General features: G+C 40.3%; 1 protein-coding gene across 1 annotated transcript in view; it reads left to right on the forward strand.

Moving 5' to 3' along the window:
• Positions 1-19,018, forward strand: part of DCDC1 (doublecortin domain containing 1) — a gene marked incomplete at its 5' end in the record, with an annotated part of 647,338 nt that overhangs the window by 414,917 nt on the left and 213,403 nt on the right. The window contains one exon of the mRNA XM_082270964.1: positions 6,636-6,741. Coding sequence (XP_082127090.1) covers positions 6,636-6,741 — 106 coding nt within the window. The remainder of the gene's footprint in view (positions 1-6,635; positions 6,742-19,018) is intronic.

Here is a 19,018-nt window from a genome sequence, read left to right on the forward strand (position 1 = left end):
TACTTTTGACACTGCTTGTAATAAAACTGAGAACCTATAGCAGAGAGGGGAAGTATACCTCCTGGGACTGTCCATAGGCATAGTTATTTTTCTGCCTTTTGTCCTGTAGGGAGCAGTATAACCCAATGGTCAAGAAGATCAGGAGCTGTGTCTGTCAATGAACACCAGAGAAATGGAGTTTTCTTTATTTTGAATTTTTTTATGGAATCTGGTATACGTGTCTCTTATGCCCCATCCACACGTGTAAATGGGTCTGTAGGGGATTAGATCTGGGAGATCCAGCAGGGTTGGTTCCCGATGATAATCTATGAGCAGAAGCCCCATTAAAAACAATTTGGAGGCTTACAGCTCCCACAGCTAATCGCTTGTACAGTAATTACTCGTGGAGCGATTACTTGCAAATATTCGGCCTTCGATACACACCAATGATTGACCTTTCATTGCTTTTAATGGTGCTTTCACCTGCAGCTAATTACTGGGATCCCCTTCTGGGTCTCTAGCATCTAATCATAATGGCCCCATTCAAAAGCATGAATGGGGCTGTAGTAGACATGTGGTACCTTGAAGATTAAACCCACTCTGTTTGGCTCACCTTTTCATTTGAGTGTGATGCACACGAGTTAAAGAAAACAATGTCCTCTCTGAAAGAGGTGATCCTACAAGAGGGATGTTACTTTGGGCTGTGTGGCTACAGACTTTGGTGATACAAACCCAGCCCTTCTTAAACTCCTTTTAAAAGGAGGCGGTATGTATCCTGCTACCAATGCCTCATAACTTCTCTCCCTTAAAGAACCATACTGAATAAAGTACCATATCTTCTGCATGTGACACACTTCCAGTGGTGCCAGATGCCTGGTTCCCTGCTGTGTATTTTGGATCCACTTGCCGGTTGCTGCTTCTCTACGGTGTCCTGTAGGGACATAGCATCTGCCAGATGGAATCACAGCACACAGTGGGGGACAAGGAATCTGACACCCCCAGAAGAGTCAAATGCTGAACATACCATGGGCAGATATAGCTCATTAAAAGACAGAAGATCCAAGATGGATCCAAGATGGACCCAAGAAGGTGGGACAGCTAATTATCATACCTCTTTTTTTTTTTTCTTAACACTTTAAATGTGATGTTAAATTTCAGAGAGGAATGTACATATTGAGGACTAAATATAAGTTAAACATTGTGGTTGATTTACATACAATATACACAATTATTACTGAAATAATGAAAACGTTTTTTTTTTTTTTTTTTACCATGAAGATCTCAAAATGTCATAGCACACAAACCTTGCTTAGCTCCCAGCTTCAGAACACTTTTTTTCTTTTTTTGACACAGACAAAATGTTATTTCATGGCTGTCGTAAAACAATAACAATGTGTGGCCATAAATGTACAGATCTGTCACCAAGAAGAACAGGTGCTGAGACATCTGCCTATCATTGCTTGAATATCCCACCTCTAGGGCCAACTGTAGATTTTCATACCATTTTAGCCAGTGTTTGACATTGGTGCACACACACAGTGGTAGCCTTATGCCATGCTGTTTACTTAATTGGATTAGATTGGATCTAAACAAAAGCAGACAGCTGAAATGAAAATATAAAGAAAACAATAATCATTTTAGATTTATTTTGTCCTCTGCATGGAACTTAAAGTGTAGCTAAATCCAAGAACAAAATGTATATTGCAGCTTACCATTTATTAGATATGGCGCCTGCATTAGTTTTCTTTTTTTTAGGCTTTTTCCTTAATATTTACCTGGTGTTTCTGCCAGTAACACACTTTCTAGGGTGACAATGCAGGCTCACTATATTGTACCTATGGAGGAGCATTGTCATCATAGGACAATATGTTAGTACTACAGAACATCTCCCCCTCTTCTCATCTATAGTGTAAATAACATAGGGGGGGATGGCTGTTCTATAATTTACAAAGATGGCTTTACTGACACTATATATATATATATATATATATATATATATATATATATATATATATATATATATATATATATATATATATATATATATATATATATGTATATATGTGTATATATATATATATATATATATATATATATATATATATATATATATATATATATATATATATATGTATATATATATGTATATATATATGTATATATATATATATATATATATATATATATATATATATATATATATATTAGCAAAAGTGTCCCAGAACAAGCAATGCTCAAATTCCTCAGAATACACTGGAACATTTTTTTAACATGTCCCTTTTTCAGAAGTCAATCAGGCATCAGAGATGGCAACAAACAGATAGAAATTTGTCCGTCCATGCTGAACCGCCTGAATTTTGATCAGTGTATGGTCAGCCTTAATGTGAATGGAATTAGAGCAGATTATGGGGTAGATTTACTAAAGGCAAATCGACTGTGCACTATGTAAGTGTAATTTCTCCAGAGCTTGGTAAATGGGATGAAGCTTCACTTTGCAAAGAATACCCAGTCACATGAAAGGAAAATATATGTTAGAAATTCTGTATATAGCCCTACAGAACAGAAAGTGCACAGTGTGCATGGGATTTGCTGCTTGACTGCAGACAGGAAAGAGGAACTTTGTTACAGAGAAAAGAAACACAGTTTACTCATAGATGCTGCTACAAGCTTATAAACACTGCCATCTACTAGTTGAAGAATATATCTCTACTAAGTACTGATGTACAGTAGTTTTACAGTACAGTAGAATACAATTCTGTATTCAACAATTAAAAACATAATCTTTGCTTGCACATGAATAGATGATAAAAGTCCGCAGAGCATCCCCTCATTTACTAGGCTCTGGAGCAACTGCATTTACAAAGTGCACAGTCTATTTGCCTTCAGTAGCATGTGCAGGAGAAGAGTGCAAAGGGTATGGTGGCAGCCAATATGTGCAGAAAAGCAGTGTGAAGGATATGACAGGGGACAGAATTTACAGGAGAAGAGTGTGGAGGGTGTGACAGCAGGCAGCATGTGCAGGAGAGGAGTGCTGTAGGTCTGACAGCAGGCAGCATGTGCCGGAGAGGAGTGCTGTAGGTCTGACAGCGGGCAGCATGTGCAGGAGAGGAGTGCTGTAGGTCTGACAGGGGGCAGCATGTGCAGGAGAGGAGTGCTGTAGGTCTGACAGCAGGCAGCATGTGCAGGAGAAGAGTGCTGTAGGTCTGACAGCGGGCAGCATGTGCAGGAGAGGAGTGCTGTTGGTCTGACAGGGGGCAGCATTTGCAGGAGAGGAGTGCTGTAGGTCTGACAGGGGGCAGCATGTGCAGGAGAGGAGTGCTGTAGGTCTGACAGGGGGCAGCATGTGCAGAAGAGGAGTGCTGTAGGTCTGACAGGGGGCAGCATGTGCAGGAGAGGAGTGCTGTAGGTCTGACAGCGGGCAGCATGTACAGGAGAGGAGTGCTATAGGTCTGACAGCGGGCAGCATGTGCAGGAGAAGAGTGCTGTAGGTCTGACAGCAGGCAGCATGTGCAGGAGAGGAGTGCTGTAGGTCTGACAGGGGGCAGCATGTGCAGGAGAGGAGTGCTGTAGGTCTGACAGGGGGCAGCATGTGCAGGAGAGGAGTGCTGTAGGTCTGACAGGGGGCAGCATGTGCAGGAGAGGAGTGCTGTAGGTCTGACCGGGGGCAGCATGTGCAGGAGAGGAGTGCTGTAGGTCTGACAGGGGGCAGCATGTGCAGAAGAGGAGTGCTGTAGGTCTGACAGGGGGCAGCATGTGCAGGAGAGGAGTGCTGTAGGTCTGACAGCGGGCAGCATGTACAGCAGAGGAGTGCTGTAGGTCTGACAGCGGGCAGCATGTGCAGGAGAGGAGTGCTGTAGGTCTGACAGGGGGCAGCATGTGCAGGAGAGGAGTGCTGTAGGTCTGACAGGGGGCAGCATGTGCAGGAGAGGAGTGCTGTAGGTCTGACAGGGGGCAGCATGTGCAGGAGAGGAGTGCTGTTGGTCTGACAGAGGGCAGTATATGCAGGAGAGGAGTGTGAAGAGTATGACAGTGGGAGGTATGTGTAGGAGAGTAGTACAGGAGTTATGACAGGGGGAGGTATGAATAAGTGAGGAGTGAGGAAGATATGACACTAGGTAGTATGTGCAGCTGAGTTGTGTGGAGGATGCAACAATGGGCAGTATTTGCAGGAGAGAAATGTGGAGGGTATGACAGTGGGCAACATGTGCAGGAGAGGGGTGCGAAATGTATGACAGCAGATAGCGGGATTTTTTTTACTAAAACTGAAGAGTGCAAAAACTGGTGCAGCTCTGCATAGAAACTAATCAGCTTCCAGGTTTTTTCTTTTTTAAATGTGAAAGATTATTTGAACAAGCTGAAGTTAGAAGCTGATTGACCACCATGCACAGCTGCATCAGATTTTGCTCTCTCCAGTCTTAGTAAATCAACCCCCGAGTGTGCAAAAGAGTGGGAAATGTATGATTGCAGATAGTGTGTGCAAGAGAAGAGTGAGGAGTGTATGATGATGGAGTCCAGGAACAGCGGATGTATGGCTGGAGACATGGAAGATTGAGCAAGGCTTTGTTGGCAGGGCATGTTTACACAGGATATAGGACAGTGGAGCTAAGATTACCACTGGACTAGAGTCAGTGGAGGTGAGACTGATATTCGGTGTGGTACTCTGAATAAATGTGATTATGTCAGTTGTGCTGGGGACTGGCTGCTGAGGGTTAACACGTGCTGGTGACTGGCTGCTGAACATTAAAGCCCCTTTTACACCTGTCCGTTCCGTTTTCTGCTCAGTGGGGTATCGATCCGCCGATCCCCGCTGAGCAGGCAGATGACAGCTCCATCTCCGCTCAGTGTGCAGAGATGGAGGTTTCAGATCCCCGCTGTCCTCTATGGGGGAATTGGATGAGAACAGACCGCCTGTCCATTCTCATCCGATCCACCATACGGATGGAAAATAGGGTTTCCATCCGTCCGGATTTGACGGACAGGATCAGATTGGATGTCAGCGGACATGTCTCTGATGAAATCCGCTGCCCCATAGAGATGCATGGGTCATCCGTTCAGATCCGCCCTGAAAAACCAACAGGCGGATCTGAACGGTCCGCATGTAAGAAAGGGGCCTAAGTGCTGGGAACTGGCAGCTGAGGGACTAATGCAGATAAGCAGATGAAGAGATGTTGAGAGCACACACAATAAACTGGGTACTGAGTGCTGAGGAGTTAACCTACATGAACTGGTTACTGGTAGTTGAGTAAAATACATGCCTGGGGACTAAACACTGGGCAGATAATGCATAAGGGTTGAGGAATGAGCTTTGAATGGTTATCACATATCTTGAGGACAGGACACTGCAGAGTAAACACACCTGATCTGGGGACTGGACATTAAGGGGTTAATGCTTATATGCTGGGGACAGGATACTGAGGAGTTAATGCACACTCACTGAATATTCATCACTGAACGGTTGATTCACATACTGTTGAAGCAGATCACATACACTGCATACACTGCAGGCAGGTTAATAAGAGGTTAATATTTTTAATCCGGGGCAGGTAATTGAGGGGTTAATGGTCATTCTGTGTCATCTGATCACTGAGAGGTTAGTGTACATGCAGTGCATTGTCTTTGTGGAGGACATGAACAGTGTTCAACACGCAATTTGTGTAATAGGAATGTGTGAGTTTAGACCAAGGAGAAACCAGAGAATGGGATATGAGAGAAAGACCAATGTGTGTACTGGAGGTGGGATCTCATTCAGGAAAGACCAATGTGTGTACTGGAGGTGGGATCTCATTCAGGAAAGACCAATGTGTGTACTGGAGGTGGGATCTCATTCAGGAAAGACCAATGTGTGTACTGGAGGTGGAATCTCACTTAGGAAAGACCAATGTGTGTACTGGAGGTGGAATCTCACTTAGGAAAGACCAATGTGTGTACTGGAGGTGGGATCTCATTCAGGAAAGACCAATCTGTATGCTGAAGGTTGGATCTCACTTGGGGAAGACCAATCTGTATCCTGGAGGTGGGATCTCACTTAGGAAAGACCAGTCTGTATGCTGGAGCTGGGATCTCACTCATTAAAGACCAATTTGTAGACTTGAGGTGGGATCAATTCAGGAAAGCTGAGTTTGTATGCTAGTGGTGGGATCTCACTCATGAAAGACCAATCTATAGGCTGGGAAACGACCACAAAATGGCAGTATGTAAAAAAAAAAAATCTAAAATATATAAGGATATATACAGCAGAGAAGGGTTAGGACCTTAGTCAGGTGTTTCAGTGTTTCAATCTCACCTTGGCCTTGGTGGCCACTATTAATGGGACAGAAAGTGATGGAAAATTTAACATTTTACAGTTGTTATAAAGTGAGAAGACGAGGAGAAATATTCCAACGGCAATGTCCGTTGCAGTAACTTTAAAATGTGGGACTCTCCCTCACTCTGAGGAAGTTTTTTTTCCCTTTCCTTTGTCCCCCTGGAGGGAAATGTATATATGGAGACATAGACAGCAGCCAAATCTGTCAGAGGTTTAAACCCTATCCCACTCTATTCAAAACTAATAAAAAAGGTTTGGCTTGTTTTTCCACTTTAATTCTGCCATTCATTACTATAAATTTGAATCAAATTTCTAATGTGTAAGCTTATAGAAGTGTTCTGTTTCCATTTAGTTGGTGTCTTTGTTCAAGATTCCCAGACAACGTAACTCCTTCATATTTCCAATCCTTGTGTACATCGGACGTTGTAAATGCAGACAGTCTTTTTCTACAATCTAAGGTGAGCATCATTAGCTGTTGAAGACAAGTATTGCATTATATCAGTTTACAGATTTTGAAATCTTTTGACATGTAAAAAAAAAAAAAAATATATATATATATATATATATATATATATATACTGTATACACTACTATATATATATATATATATATATATATATATATATATATATATATATATATATATATATGTATATACATAAATACATATATGAGGCAGGTGCAAAAAAATGCTGTAATTTTAGAATTTCAGAAGTAGAAGTGTTAATAGTTTATAAATCAATATTTGGTGTGACCAGACCACCATTTGCCTTCAAAACAGCATCAGCTCTTCTAGGTACACTTGCACACAGTTTGTGAAAGAACTCTTCAGGTAGGTTGTTCCAAATATCTTGGCGAACTAACCACAGATCTAGATGTAGGTTGCCTCAAATACTTCTTTCTTTTCATGTATTCCCAGGCAGACTTGATGATGTTGAGATCAGGGCTCTGTGGGGGCCAAACCATCACTTCCAGGGCACTTTGCTTTTCTTTATGCTGAAGATATTTCTTAATGACATTGACTGTATGTTTGGGGTAATTTTCCCGCTGCAGAATAAATATTGGGGCCAATCACATCCCTTCCTTGATAGTATGGCATGATGGATAAGTGTCTGCCTGTATTTCTCAGGTTAAGGACATTATTGATCCTGACCCCAAATTACTCCATTTGCATAAATGCAGTCCCAAACTTGCAAGAAGCCTCCACCATGCTTCGATGTTACCTGCAGTCACTCATTATTGTACTGCTCTGCAGCCCTTTGGCATCCAAACTGTCTCCTGCTAAAGTTAAATATTAAAAATTTTGACTCATCAATGGTAAAATGGTCATACGAATTGGCCTAAAATGATGGAAAAATTTGATTTTTAATTTTTTTTTTGGGGGGGGGGGGGGGGGCAATGTTATATAACAGAAAGTGAAAAATATTGTCGCTCTTTTTTGTTTATATCACAAAAAAAAAAGCTCTACTTGTGGGGAAAAAAAGGACATCAATTTTATTTGGGTACAGCGTCGCATGACAGCGCAATCTTCTATTAAAGTAATGCAGTGCCAAATCGCAAAAAATGGCCTGGTCATTAAGGGGTAAAGCCTTCTTCTCCAGAAGTGGTTAAAGATGTGTATATTGATACCATATTCCTTCTTAACCACTTCCTGAACACCCCATAGAAGATTTACTGCTACAGGATGCCCTTTCTGTGCATATCTTTAGCACTGATCACTGTATTAGTGTCACTTGTTCCCACAAAGTGTCAAAAGTGTCAGTTTGAGTCAGATTGTTCGCCACAATATCGCAGTCCTGCTAGAAATCGCTGATCACCGCTATTACTATTATAAAAAATATTAAAAGAATAAAAATTCCAGTATTGTTTGTAAATGCTATTATGTTTGTACAAACCAATCAGTATACGCTTACTGGTATTTTTTCTTCACATGTTGCAGAATACATAAGTAAAAAATATTGTTTTTTTTTTTTTTTAAATTGTCAGTCTTTTTTTTTTTTGTTTATAGCTCAAAAAAAAAAAAAAATCCAGTGGATGACCACGGAATCGCCAGTTAAAATAAGGCAGTACTATATCACAAAAAATGCCCTGGTCATGAAGGGGGTTAAATTGTCTGGAGGGCAAGTGGTTAAGTACCTCTTCTCCAGGGAGAACAGGTTTAATGTTAGTAGCTAATCCTTTTAACTGAGGTCCTCCAGCTCTCCTATTAGCTTTGTTGTTCTTTTCTGGACTCTCTCTAGTTCCAGAGCATCCTTCCTGAGGACTGCAGATCAAAACTGGATGGCATACTCAAGATGTGGCCTAACCAGAGTTTTGTAAAGTGTTAGAATTATAATTTTGTCTCCCGATTATTTACCAGCCGCCGTATGGATACACTGGTTTTAAGCACAATGACACGGCTATATTTGTGAGTATGCTGTCTCCCCACATGGGTTATTTTTGAGCATTCATACTCCAATAGCCATCAACCCTGCATGTTTATAATACAACAACAATAATTTATTTTCAGACTTGCCTGCCCACTTACACTCCTGACGAGTGGGCAGTGTGACCCACGAAACGTGCGTTGAGTTTCAAGACATTTGTATTGATGTGCATATTGTTACTGTTACGAGATATTTTAATATATTTGTATGACCATGTTCTGTTTTGCGTATGTCAAACATTCATGTTGTTTTACTTTTGTATATTGGTTCTATACAATAAACCAGATACATTTCAACTTGAGTTTTATGACTATTGGGTCCACCTCATTTAAAGTCCCGCGGGCAATCTTCTCCTTTTTATATGTATTCAATTGGGATGGAGGTGTACTCAAATATGAAATGACAGTTTAGGTCCATTTCATTTTTTCGTCTCCCGAGTAAATACCCTTTTTAATGCAAGCAAATAGTCTGTTGGCCTTGCTTGCTGCAGCTTGGCATTGCATGCTGTTTCTAAGTCTGTGACTTGCAAGGACCCCCAAATCCTTTTCCATCCTTGATTCCCCAGTGGTTCTCCCCCCAAGCGTGTAACTTGTATTTATTTTTTTAGCTTCAAAGTGAATTACTTTTATATTTTTAAAAATTAAACCTCATCTGAATTTATCTAGGATTTCTTGTAAAGTTGCTATATCCTATAAAGTTATTGCCCTACTTAATTTTGTATGATCAGCAAACACTGAATTTGTACTTTTATTTCCAACCTCAACCTACATTAAGAGGTTGGTCGGGCAGGAACGTTTCTTCATAAATCCATGTTGATTACTATTAATGATATTGTTTTCATTTGCAAATTCTTGGATATAGTGACTTATCATTCCTTCCAAAAGTTTACATATTGTTGATGTTAGGCTGACTGGTTTGTGGTTTCTAGGAATATTGGTACCATGTTTGCTTGTCACCAATCAATTGGTATAATTCCAATCCGTTAGGTGTCCTTAAAGAAGAATAGAGTAAAGGAGGGTTATAACCACTGTCATTTTTTTTTGCTATCTGTGTCTGATTTGGGAAATATCCCTTCATTTTCTGTCCAATAGCCAAAACGCAAAGTGAGAGGAAATTCCTGCAAACCCGCAGGTCACCAAAATGAATGCCCCTATCAGAAGTTTTCCCCAATATTACTGTTTTGAGGACAACCCAAAATTTGGGATTTCTTTCACTTACACTTCCAAAGATAATGATAAACAGGACAAAAAGATAAATCTCCCTACCAAGGGCAGAGGTAGCAATAAAAACCTAATAGATGTCCTAATTCCTCTCCAATCCAAAAGTAAATAAAAGTTTTGCCATTAGGTATGCTGTGAATATTAGAAATAATGGCCTTGGCTATTACATGGTTAAGTTATTTGAGAACTCTTGAGAGTAAGCCATCTGATCCTGGTGATTTGTTCACATTAAGGCCGGCCATACACGGTTCAAATCTAGCAGGAATCAGCCGAGATTCGAACCATTAATGGGCAGCCTGAATGTTCCAAGTTGATCAATCGATCAACTTGGGTACAACCAGCCTGCCTCTAGCGATAATCACTGCCTTCTCCCAGCAGTGACAGCTTCCCCTACCCTTCCCCGCCCGGGAGAAGGCAATGGCCCGGCAGGAGGGATTCCCGCATCAACATCATGGTTGCAGGAAAGAAATTCGCTCCATGTATGGCCAGCCTAACTTTTTCAATTCTTTTTTTAACACTGGTCTCTATCAGCGACATGCGTACATTCAATACAAGGTTATTAACATTACTGTCTTGATAGTTATACATCTCCTTTTTATTTGTATAAACTCAGCAGAAGAATGCATTTAATACAGTCACCTTCTTCATGTTGCTCATGACCAACTTCCTTGATCATCATTAATGGCCCAGTATGTTCTGACCTTGCCTTTTTACTATTAATATATTTCCAAAACTTTTGGGGATTTTTTGGGGAGTGTATCCCTGCTGTTGAACTGGTAACAGACCGCAAAGTCAGTCCAGTTCTCCATGAACCCAAAAGTAAGTTCTTGAGCCACTTGTTTACCTCTCTAAGCTCTTGCTGCCTCTCTTGTGCAGAGAAGAAAGCTGAGGGAGGGACCCAGCAGGTCCACCTACTACACACTGCCTGTAGATAACTAAAGAAGAGGTGGATACAAGACCAGTCACCCTGCACAAGGAGAGAGAGCAGCAGTGACCGATCTGTATTATAGGCAGCTTCTGTGCACAGGCAAAGTTTTACTGGAAATAATACACAATAATACACCAAGACTCAAATAACAATGCACATGTCTCTTATATTAAGACATGACTTGCTTATCAGCATTAAAAATTGCCACACTTCCCAGTCATTTTAGGCATCTTCATTTAGCCATGTTGTCCCTGCTACGATATGCATTGTTTTAACGTATGATGTTTTTTAATATAGACATCCTGTATTATGGGACACCAAATATGGAGATGGACTATGGACCGTATATTATATGTTTCTTTTTTTTCTCATTAAGGATATCCCATGATCTGTTTTTTGCAATACAGATATCCCACATTTTTGACATATTTTTGAATCATTTCTATATGAGGACATATTATAGCTTGGTGCGATAATTATGTTGTTTTTTATGTCTCCTTTTTGTTCTTTTATTGGCGTCATATAGCTTAGTTCTATTGGTTAATTCGAGCTGTCCCCTTTTCCGGATGTTGATATGGCGATTTATGCGCCCGATCTTCCGGTTTAGTGGTCCACCGTATTCCGTTGACATCACTTCCGCCCAATCCCGGAAGTGATGTCGACATATCCGGTTTTGTATTCCAGAACGAGGCTTGGTGTTGATGATGGCTATTGCCGTCCCCCATAGACGTCACTTCTTGTCAAACTTTTAATTACATCACTTCCTGTTGTTACTCCCCTTGTAACACAATAAACCTGCTGTTTGGGCGCCATATCAAAGTGAGGTTTGGAACGCACGCCGGTGTTACTTCCGGTTTTATTGCGGTCCATTGCCCATTCCATACAGGTGTACCCAATGATTTACTTTTCTATATATATGAGTACTAGCTACCTGCTGACTTTATCTTTTGAAAAAGGCATTTATGCCGAAACATGTAAAGAGGACTTGGTCAGCCCAGCTGTTTTACATTTTATATGCCTGTCTTTCACGGATGTCTGTAAGTGTATCAGCTTTATTGATAATAAATTGATCTTAGCAATATTACGCTATATGTCCCTCCATTTCTTTTCGGATTCACCATCCACCATGTTGAAGGGGAATCTCTGAACAAATTCCATCTGCTGGAGATTTGCATGGTTTCCATTGGAATCGGTGAAAATCTGTGGGGACACTCCATCATTTTAAGCCTGTTTGACTCCTACACCATAAGGTGTTTGGGGTCCCATCTATCTGGTGAGCGCAACATATTTTTACCTTCACTGGTGACGGGATTTGCTGCACTTATTTGATTTGCACCAATTTATACATATTGGACTTTCTACATCACCATTGTTTATTCCGTCGTTGAGGAATGTTTCCTGTGATTGGACAATTCATTTTGTTGGATAATACATTTTTTTCTTTCTTTAGCGCTGCACATATTTTTGTATTTGTACGATATGCATAAGGCTGGATTCACAGTTATGAAAATTGGATGCGGGTTTTCCCACATCCAATTCACATAACAGGAGAGGAGAGTGTGACCGGCTCTAAATAAAGCCGGTTCACACACCTCCGGGGCGGCGGCGGTCCACACTGGAAAAGGGTCCTATGCATCTTTGGCTCTGTTTCAGGTCTGAATTCATGCAAAAATTCAGACCTGATTCACACCTGAAACAGAGAACAAGGATGCACCGGACCCCTGCTATGAGCCATGGCCACAGCTAGTGTGAACCCAGCCTAACAGGCAAGTAAAAGTACCATCAAATGTTAGTAGGAACAGCTGTGCATACATTTGCTTCTTTGTCTTAAGATATTGCACTGACTTGCATTCTTAATAATCATCCATTTACAGAGCTGGCAGAGTGAATATATAGCTAATGTGTTTAGCGCAGAAAACTATTTTGGAATCTGTTGATGTTAGGCTGACTGGTTTGTGATTTGGATAAATCGTTAAAAATGGAGCAAAAGAATCAAAAGCACACAGTGACCAATCTGCTTTCATATATGCTTGTTCAGTTGCAGGGTAGAGAATGAAAGCTAACACTGATTGATTGCTATAGGTAACAATCCTGTAAATATATTTGAGCTAACAAAAATGCAATAAACAACCAAAATATACCATAACTCAATATACAATGTCTCAATAAATATATACTGAACAAATCAGGGAATAAAGTTGCATTTATATACCAGCATTTAGTGGTCCCTGAATACGTTCTTTAGAGACTAAACATGTTGGGCGGAGTCTGAGTGGCTGACACTTTCATGCTTGCTGGCAGACAGTGTTTGGCTGACACAGTACATGCTGTATTTATTTATTTTTCCCATGTGAGTACCCATTGGTGCCTTTTATAATAAAACTATGTGACAGCATTGCACAATGAGTTTGTCCTTTTCCTCTCTCCATGGTCCATTTGTGATGTTTTGAGGAGTTAAAATACCAGCCTGAGGGGGTCATCTGACACCTATCCTGGATAGTCCTTATGTGTTTATGACCTTTATATCAGAGGTCTGATATCTCTGGCAAGAGGCTGTGTTTGGTGTTGAACCACAGCAGTGTTCATGTGTGATTTCCAATAAGTACTTCGCATGTGGATGGACTTTGTTTCTAATGTGGAGTTTTTTTAATTTATATTAATATAATTGTTTGCAATTATGGGATATTATTTTTTATAGATAAAATCCTCTTTATTCACTGATTTGTTCACCAGTATATATTCGTTGGGACATTATATATTGGTTGTTTATTGCCCTTTTGTTGTTGGTTCATATTTAAAGGGGAAGTGCAACAGGTTTTATGTATATACGCTCTTCTGTTTTGTATTCAGATAATCGGAGTGCAGCTTCTGTATAACTTTGTAAGATTTTATTTTGGTTATTATCACCTAATGCAGATTTATTTAGTTTTTTTTTTTACAAACAACCCTGTAACCCCTCTATCCGTTGTCTGCCATGACAAGTGGTAAATCATGCCCAATGTATTTTGTGACTCTGTTGAAATGTGTGCACGTGAAATATAGTCATATTTATAAGTATCCTCATTGCACATTGACTAAACTGTTTAGTGCTGGGTCTGTGTTTATGAGGGAGAGCCTCAGGCTTTGAATTGGAAGTATTGCTCAAGCAGAAGGGAATTGTTCATTGTCACTTTTACCTAGTCTAGTGAACCTGACATCTCTATAGACAGAGTTTTCAAGGTGACGACTTAACTCTTGATCTGCTTAGCTTTGCAGTTTCTTGTACATGGCATCGGCTGTTCATATCTATTTCAGCGGCCTCTAGACGTACGTTTGAACGAACATGTGTTTGACAGTCATTGTTTCAGCTGCGTCTGAGCACACATGGGTTGACATTCTGCACTAGCTCTTCCATTCATTATTGAACACTTACATTTTTAAATATTTGTTCTTTTCAAATGGAAATTGTTAATTTAAGTCATTGAGTTTCTACAATTTTCTATAAAAACCCACTATGCTTGATCACTTACCACCACACATTCAGTGCATTGAAATAGCAATTTTATTGTAAAATGTTCATTTACTTTTAGCATTTGCCCTCTCCACCCTCCACAGATAAACATTGTTACTAAGGTCAGTCTGCAGCCTCAATGTAGCTGTTAAAGTACCAGGTTTTGGTCATATTTTAAACATACTTCTCTATATGTTATACAGTGAGTTAAAACTACTTTTCTTTTCAAAAACATTTGAAAAATGTATATTTCCTAGAAACTAACAAGCTGAAGAAAACTCTTTAAAATTGCAAAACTATATTAACCTTTTATGTGATACAATAATTTTACATATTTTTTAAACTAAACGCAGGCAAGCCAACAGCTTGTTCTATTACTGCCCCTTGTCACAAACATACTTTTCTTTTCAAAAACATCAGAAAAATGTATATTTCCTAAAAACTAACAAGCTGAAGAAAACTCTTTAAACTTGCAAAACTATATTAACCTTTTATGTGATACAATATTTTAAATATTTTTGAAATGAAATCCAGGCAACCCAACAGCGTGTTCTATTACTGCCCCTTGTCACAAACTTACCTTTCTTTTAAAAACATCAGAAAAATGTATATTTCCTAGAAACTAACAAGCTGAAGAAAACTCTTTAAACTTGCAAAATTGTATTAACTTTTTATGTGATACAATAATTTTATATATTTTTGAAACTAAATCCAGACAACCCAACAGCTTGTTCTAATACTGCCCCTTGTCACAAAGTTACCTTTCTTTTTAAAAACATCAGAAAAATGTATATTTCCTAGAAACTAACAAGCTGAAGAAAACTCTACAAAATTGCAAAACTATATTAACATGTTATGTGATACAATAATTTTATATATTTTTTAAACTAAATCAAGGCAACCCAACAGCATGTTCTATTACTGCCCCTTATCACAAACTTACCTTTCTTTTCAAAAACATCAGAAAAAATATATATTTCCTAGAAACTAGCAAGCTGAAGAAAACTCTTTAAACTTGCAAAACTATATTAACCTTATATGTGATACAATATTTTTTATATATTTTTTAAACCAAATCCAGGCAAACCAACAGCTTGGTCTATTACTGCCCCTTGTCACAAACTTACCTTTCTTTTCAAAAACATCAGAAAAATGTATATTTCCTAGAAACTAGCAAGCTGAAGACAATTTTACTTGCAAAACTATGTTAAGCTTTTATGTGATACCATAATTTTATATATTTTTAAAACTAAATCCAGGCAACCCAACAGCTTGTTCCTCTCATTCTTTTGCCAAGTTGCGTTTCTGGTGAATTCTGTACAAAGAATTAAAAAAATTACTTATGCAAGACTATGAATTGAAGACTTTTAGAACATATTCCAAAATAAGCTTTGGGATTTGGTGCTCTACTATTGTCGAAAGAAGACAATAGTTTTAGTTTTTGCACATAAGAAACGTCTTGATGAATGGTTTCCCTAAGCAGACTAAAACCTTACAGGTCATTGGCTGCAGATACTTCCAGGGATCAGATACAAATAATTGATTTTGACTGGATTGTGTTTGTTAAGTGAGGGTTAAAATCCAATCTTACTATTGGGTTTGGATTTGAAGGTTTCAAGAATCTTCCCATTGATCTAAAGCTGATACATTTAATTTGTGATGGGGTATACATATGTTGCCACTGTTCTAATATAGTCCTCTCCAGGGCTTGCACTCTATATCTATTTGCATTACAGAAGGAATGGAAATTTCCATTAATTGTGTTAGAAAAGAATAGACTTCAGATTGTTTTAATTCCAGTGTTCAGGCACAGAAGGTGCATTATATGCGCTAAAGAAATCAATGTTTGGATTTGTTTGCTAATGTGACTGCTTCGTTCAGTGCTGTCAGTCACTCAAAACTGTATGGGCTAAATCGCATTTAAAGTTTTGCCAGTCAAAATGACAAATAAACTAACTTTCCCTGAAGTAGATTAAAAAGTGACAGCTTGCATTTGTGTGAGAAATATGATTTAGTAATACATTTTTTTTTTTTCTATAGAAGATTGACATAATACCCAGGTAAATTCTTAAATTGCTGTATACAAATAAAAGAAATATCCATTAAGTTGTACATTATTGTAAAAATATAATGGCAGCATGTTAAATGTGTTTTATACAGTGTACTAAGATGATTGTCATTATGTGATTTTTTTCAAAAGTAAGTAATCAAAAAAAAAGATAGGCTGCCATCTTTAATGGGAAAATATAGTGTATTTTCAGTGAACAAATATTTTAAAACCCATAATAAAGGGTTAGTTTATCTTTACAATAAATATTCTAACTGGAATCCAGCATCCCAGCACATTAACCATACTGCTCATGTGGGCGGCGCCACCTCACCTGTGCACACATGTAGGGGTAGCTCTCCTCTCGTGTACGTGCTTATTAATGCCCCGAACTAGGGAGGGTCCCGATCATGTGAAAGTCAACATTATGGCGGTACCCCAGCTTAGAGAAAAGCTGTACATTGTGTGCAGCTATGTGATATACAGATTTCTTCCCATGTTACTGCACACCTTCCTTAAAGTATGTTGCATATAGGAGGGACACTACTGATCCTCCTATGCCCTCTCCACCAGTCCAACGTAACTCTGCCACCTCACTCCCAGTAACAGAATGGGGTCCCGCTGTTCATCCAGCATGAACCTCATGCATGCACTTACTGAACTCCTTCGACTCTCCCGTACCATGTTCCTTGGGATCTCTGTACCATGGGTTTGGTCCCAGTGGCTTTTGGGGTAACTGACCGCTAGGGAGGGAGGCAGAACACCGACCCCCTTACTACCTGAGGACCTTTCACCTATACCAGGTACTACACTTTTAACCGGCTGCTATAAATTCCCACCAGCTCATGACTACTCGTGGCAACTACAATCCTGCTCTGACTCTTCTGCCGAGTTAACCCTTTATAGTGGCCTTACTTTCATACCCCAAGTGTGCTTTGCAGGCCCAGGTTTTCTGATACACCATGTACTACCATGCACCCCTTTGGAAAACTTCAGGCCAAGCTCAATAACAGTTATTAAACTTTACTAAACATTTCAGAAACATTACTATGTGTTAATTTTGAGGCACTGTTGTAATAAATAAAATGATCGTGATCTCCTATAGTGCAGAAATCTTAGGCTTCGTTAGATATTAAGGTAATAGTGCAGAAATCAAAACTCAGTTAAATAATAAAACACATAAACCCATAATATTACACAAAGTTTTAAAATGTCCATAACAACATATATTATTCAAATCACCACGTGTAATAGGTGCTCTGTATTCTTCTCACAAATAGGTGCTCTTTAATAGTGCTCCTCCACCCATATATGAAAGGGCCACTCACCAGATAACTGAGGGCCTCCAGGACCCAGCCCACTTATAATAGACTTCCTTGTCTCTGAAGTCAACTTATTTATCCTCCAATATAGATCAGCCAAGTCGCTAAGATTGCCCCCTGGGCTTAGTAGCAAGAAGGTTGCATACCCATTCCACAGCAGAAGATTAAATGCCAGAAGTTTCCCATGCATCTAATGACAGTGGGACATTTTTCAGATACAGTATGGTGAACCTTGCTTGTACAAGTGCTAGGAGGAGAAATGTTGGCCGTGCATATGACAGCAGGACAATTCTACGGACTAGCAAAGAGGGTCAGCTGGCTCAGAGTGATGGAGGCACAGTTGGAGCCCTGTTACAAGTAATAAGAGGGGATGCGTGCAAGCTGAGAGGCATGGTCCGCTTTGCAGTGACTTCCATGCGAGAGAGCGGCATTGGAGGGGTTACTGTACCACGCAGGAAAGTGCGCTCTGAAAAGTTCTGCCTAGCAGGAGGAGCCACCACCAATCTGGAGATGTGTGTGGAGACGCCACTCACGCACAGCCAATTGGAAGGAAAGTCCATAAATTACTTCCGCCTCCGGGTGTGCCTGAGAGGTAGACACGTGTGCGGAGGAGCAAGATGGTGAGTCCTGGAGCAAGTCGGAGCACAGCAGCAGCTAACCCACATGTTGGCCGAGAACCTGCGGGGCAGACCGGAGAGCCGAAGACGTCCACCCTGTGGGGGAGTGCCCGATGAAAGACTGGCGGTATTCACAGAAAGAGGCGTGGAGCATTTAGGCCTGGTATGTCCAAAAGTTTTTGAATGTGACCATGCGGGTGCGAGCTTGGAGCCAGTATGGGCATTGCGGCAATCTGCTGCTGCGGGCAGAGAGGAGTGAAGGTTGGCCCAAGAAGTTAAGTGTGACATGGGAGACCGGGGTCACTCGTGCTTTGTCGACTGCGGAATCGGGGCCTCCCCTGGATCGTGGGAGAGGAGTGTTAAGACTGATGATGCAGCTGGAGACCATGCAGCCTGACGGTGGTCCAGCCTGCACATGGAAGAAGACCCAAATGTCCGAGCCAGGATGCATGCAGGTAGTGCGGGCCAGGGAGTGGCCACCTTGTGTCTTGAAGACTGCAGCAGCAGAGACCAAGTTTGCTCCCATACAGATAGAGGAGAAAAGATAGCCAGCAGTGGCCAGGGCTGCTAAAGTGAGTGTGAGCAGCGAGGAAGAGCCCGGGGTCATCTATGTGGGGTCTCCTAATTTCCAGAATCGGTTCGGGTCCTTGGAAGAAGGAATAGATGTCTGGAGGTCTAAGGAGGA

Source organism: Pelophylax lessonae (genome assembly GCF_965119305.1).
Source record: "Pelophylax lessonae genome assembly, chromosome: 10".
Classification (NCBI taxonomy): Eukaryota; Metazoa; Chordata; class Amphibia; order Anura; family Ranidae; genus Pelophylax; species Pelophylax lessonae.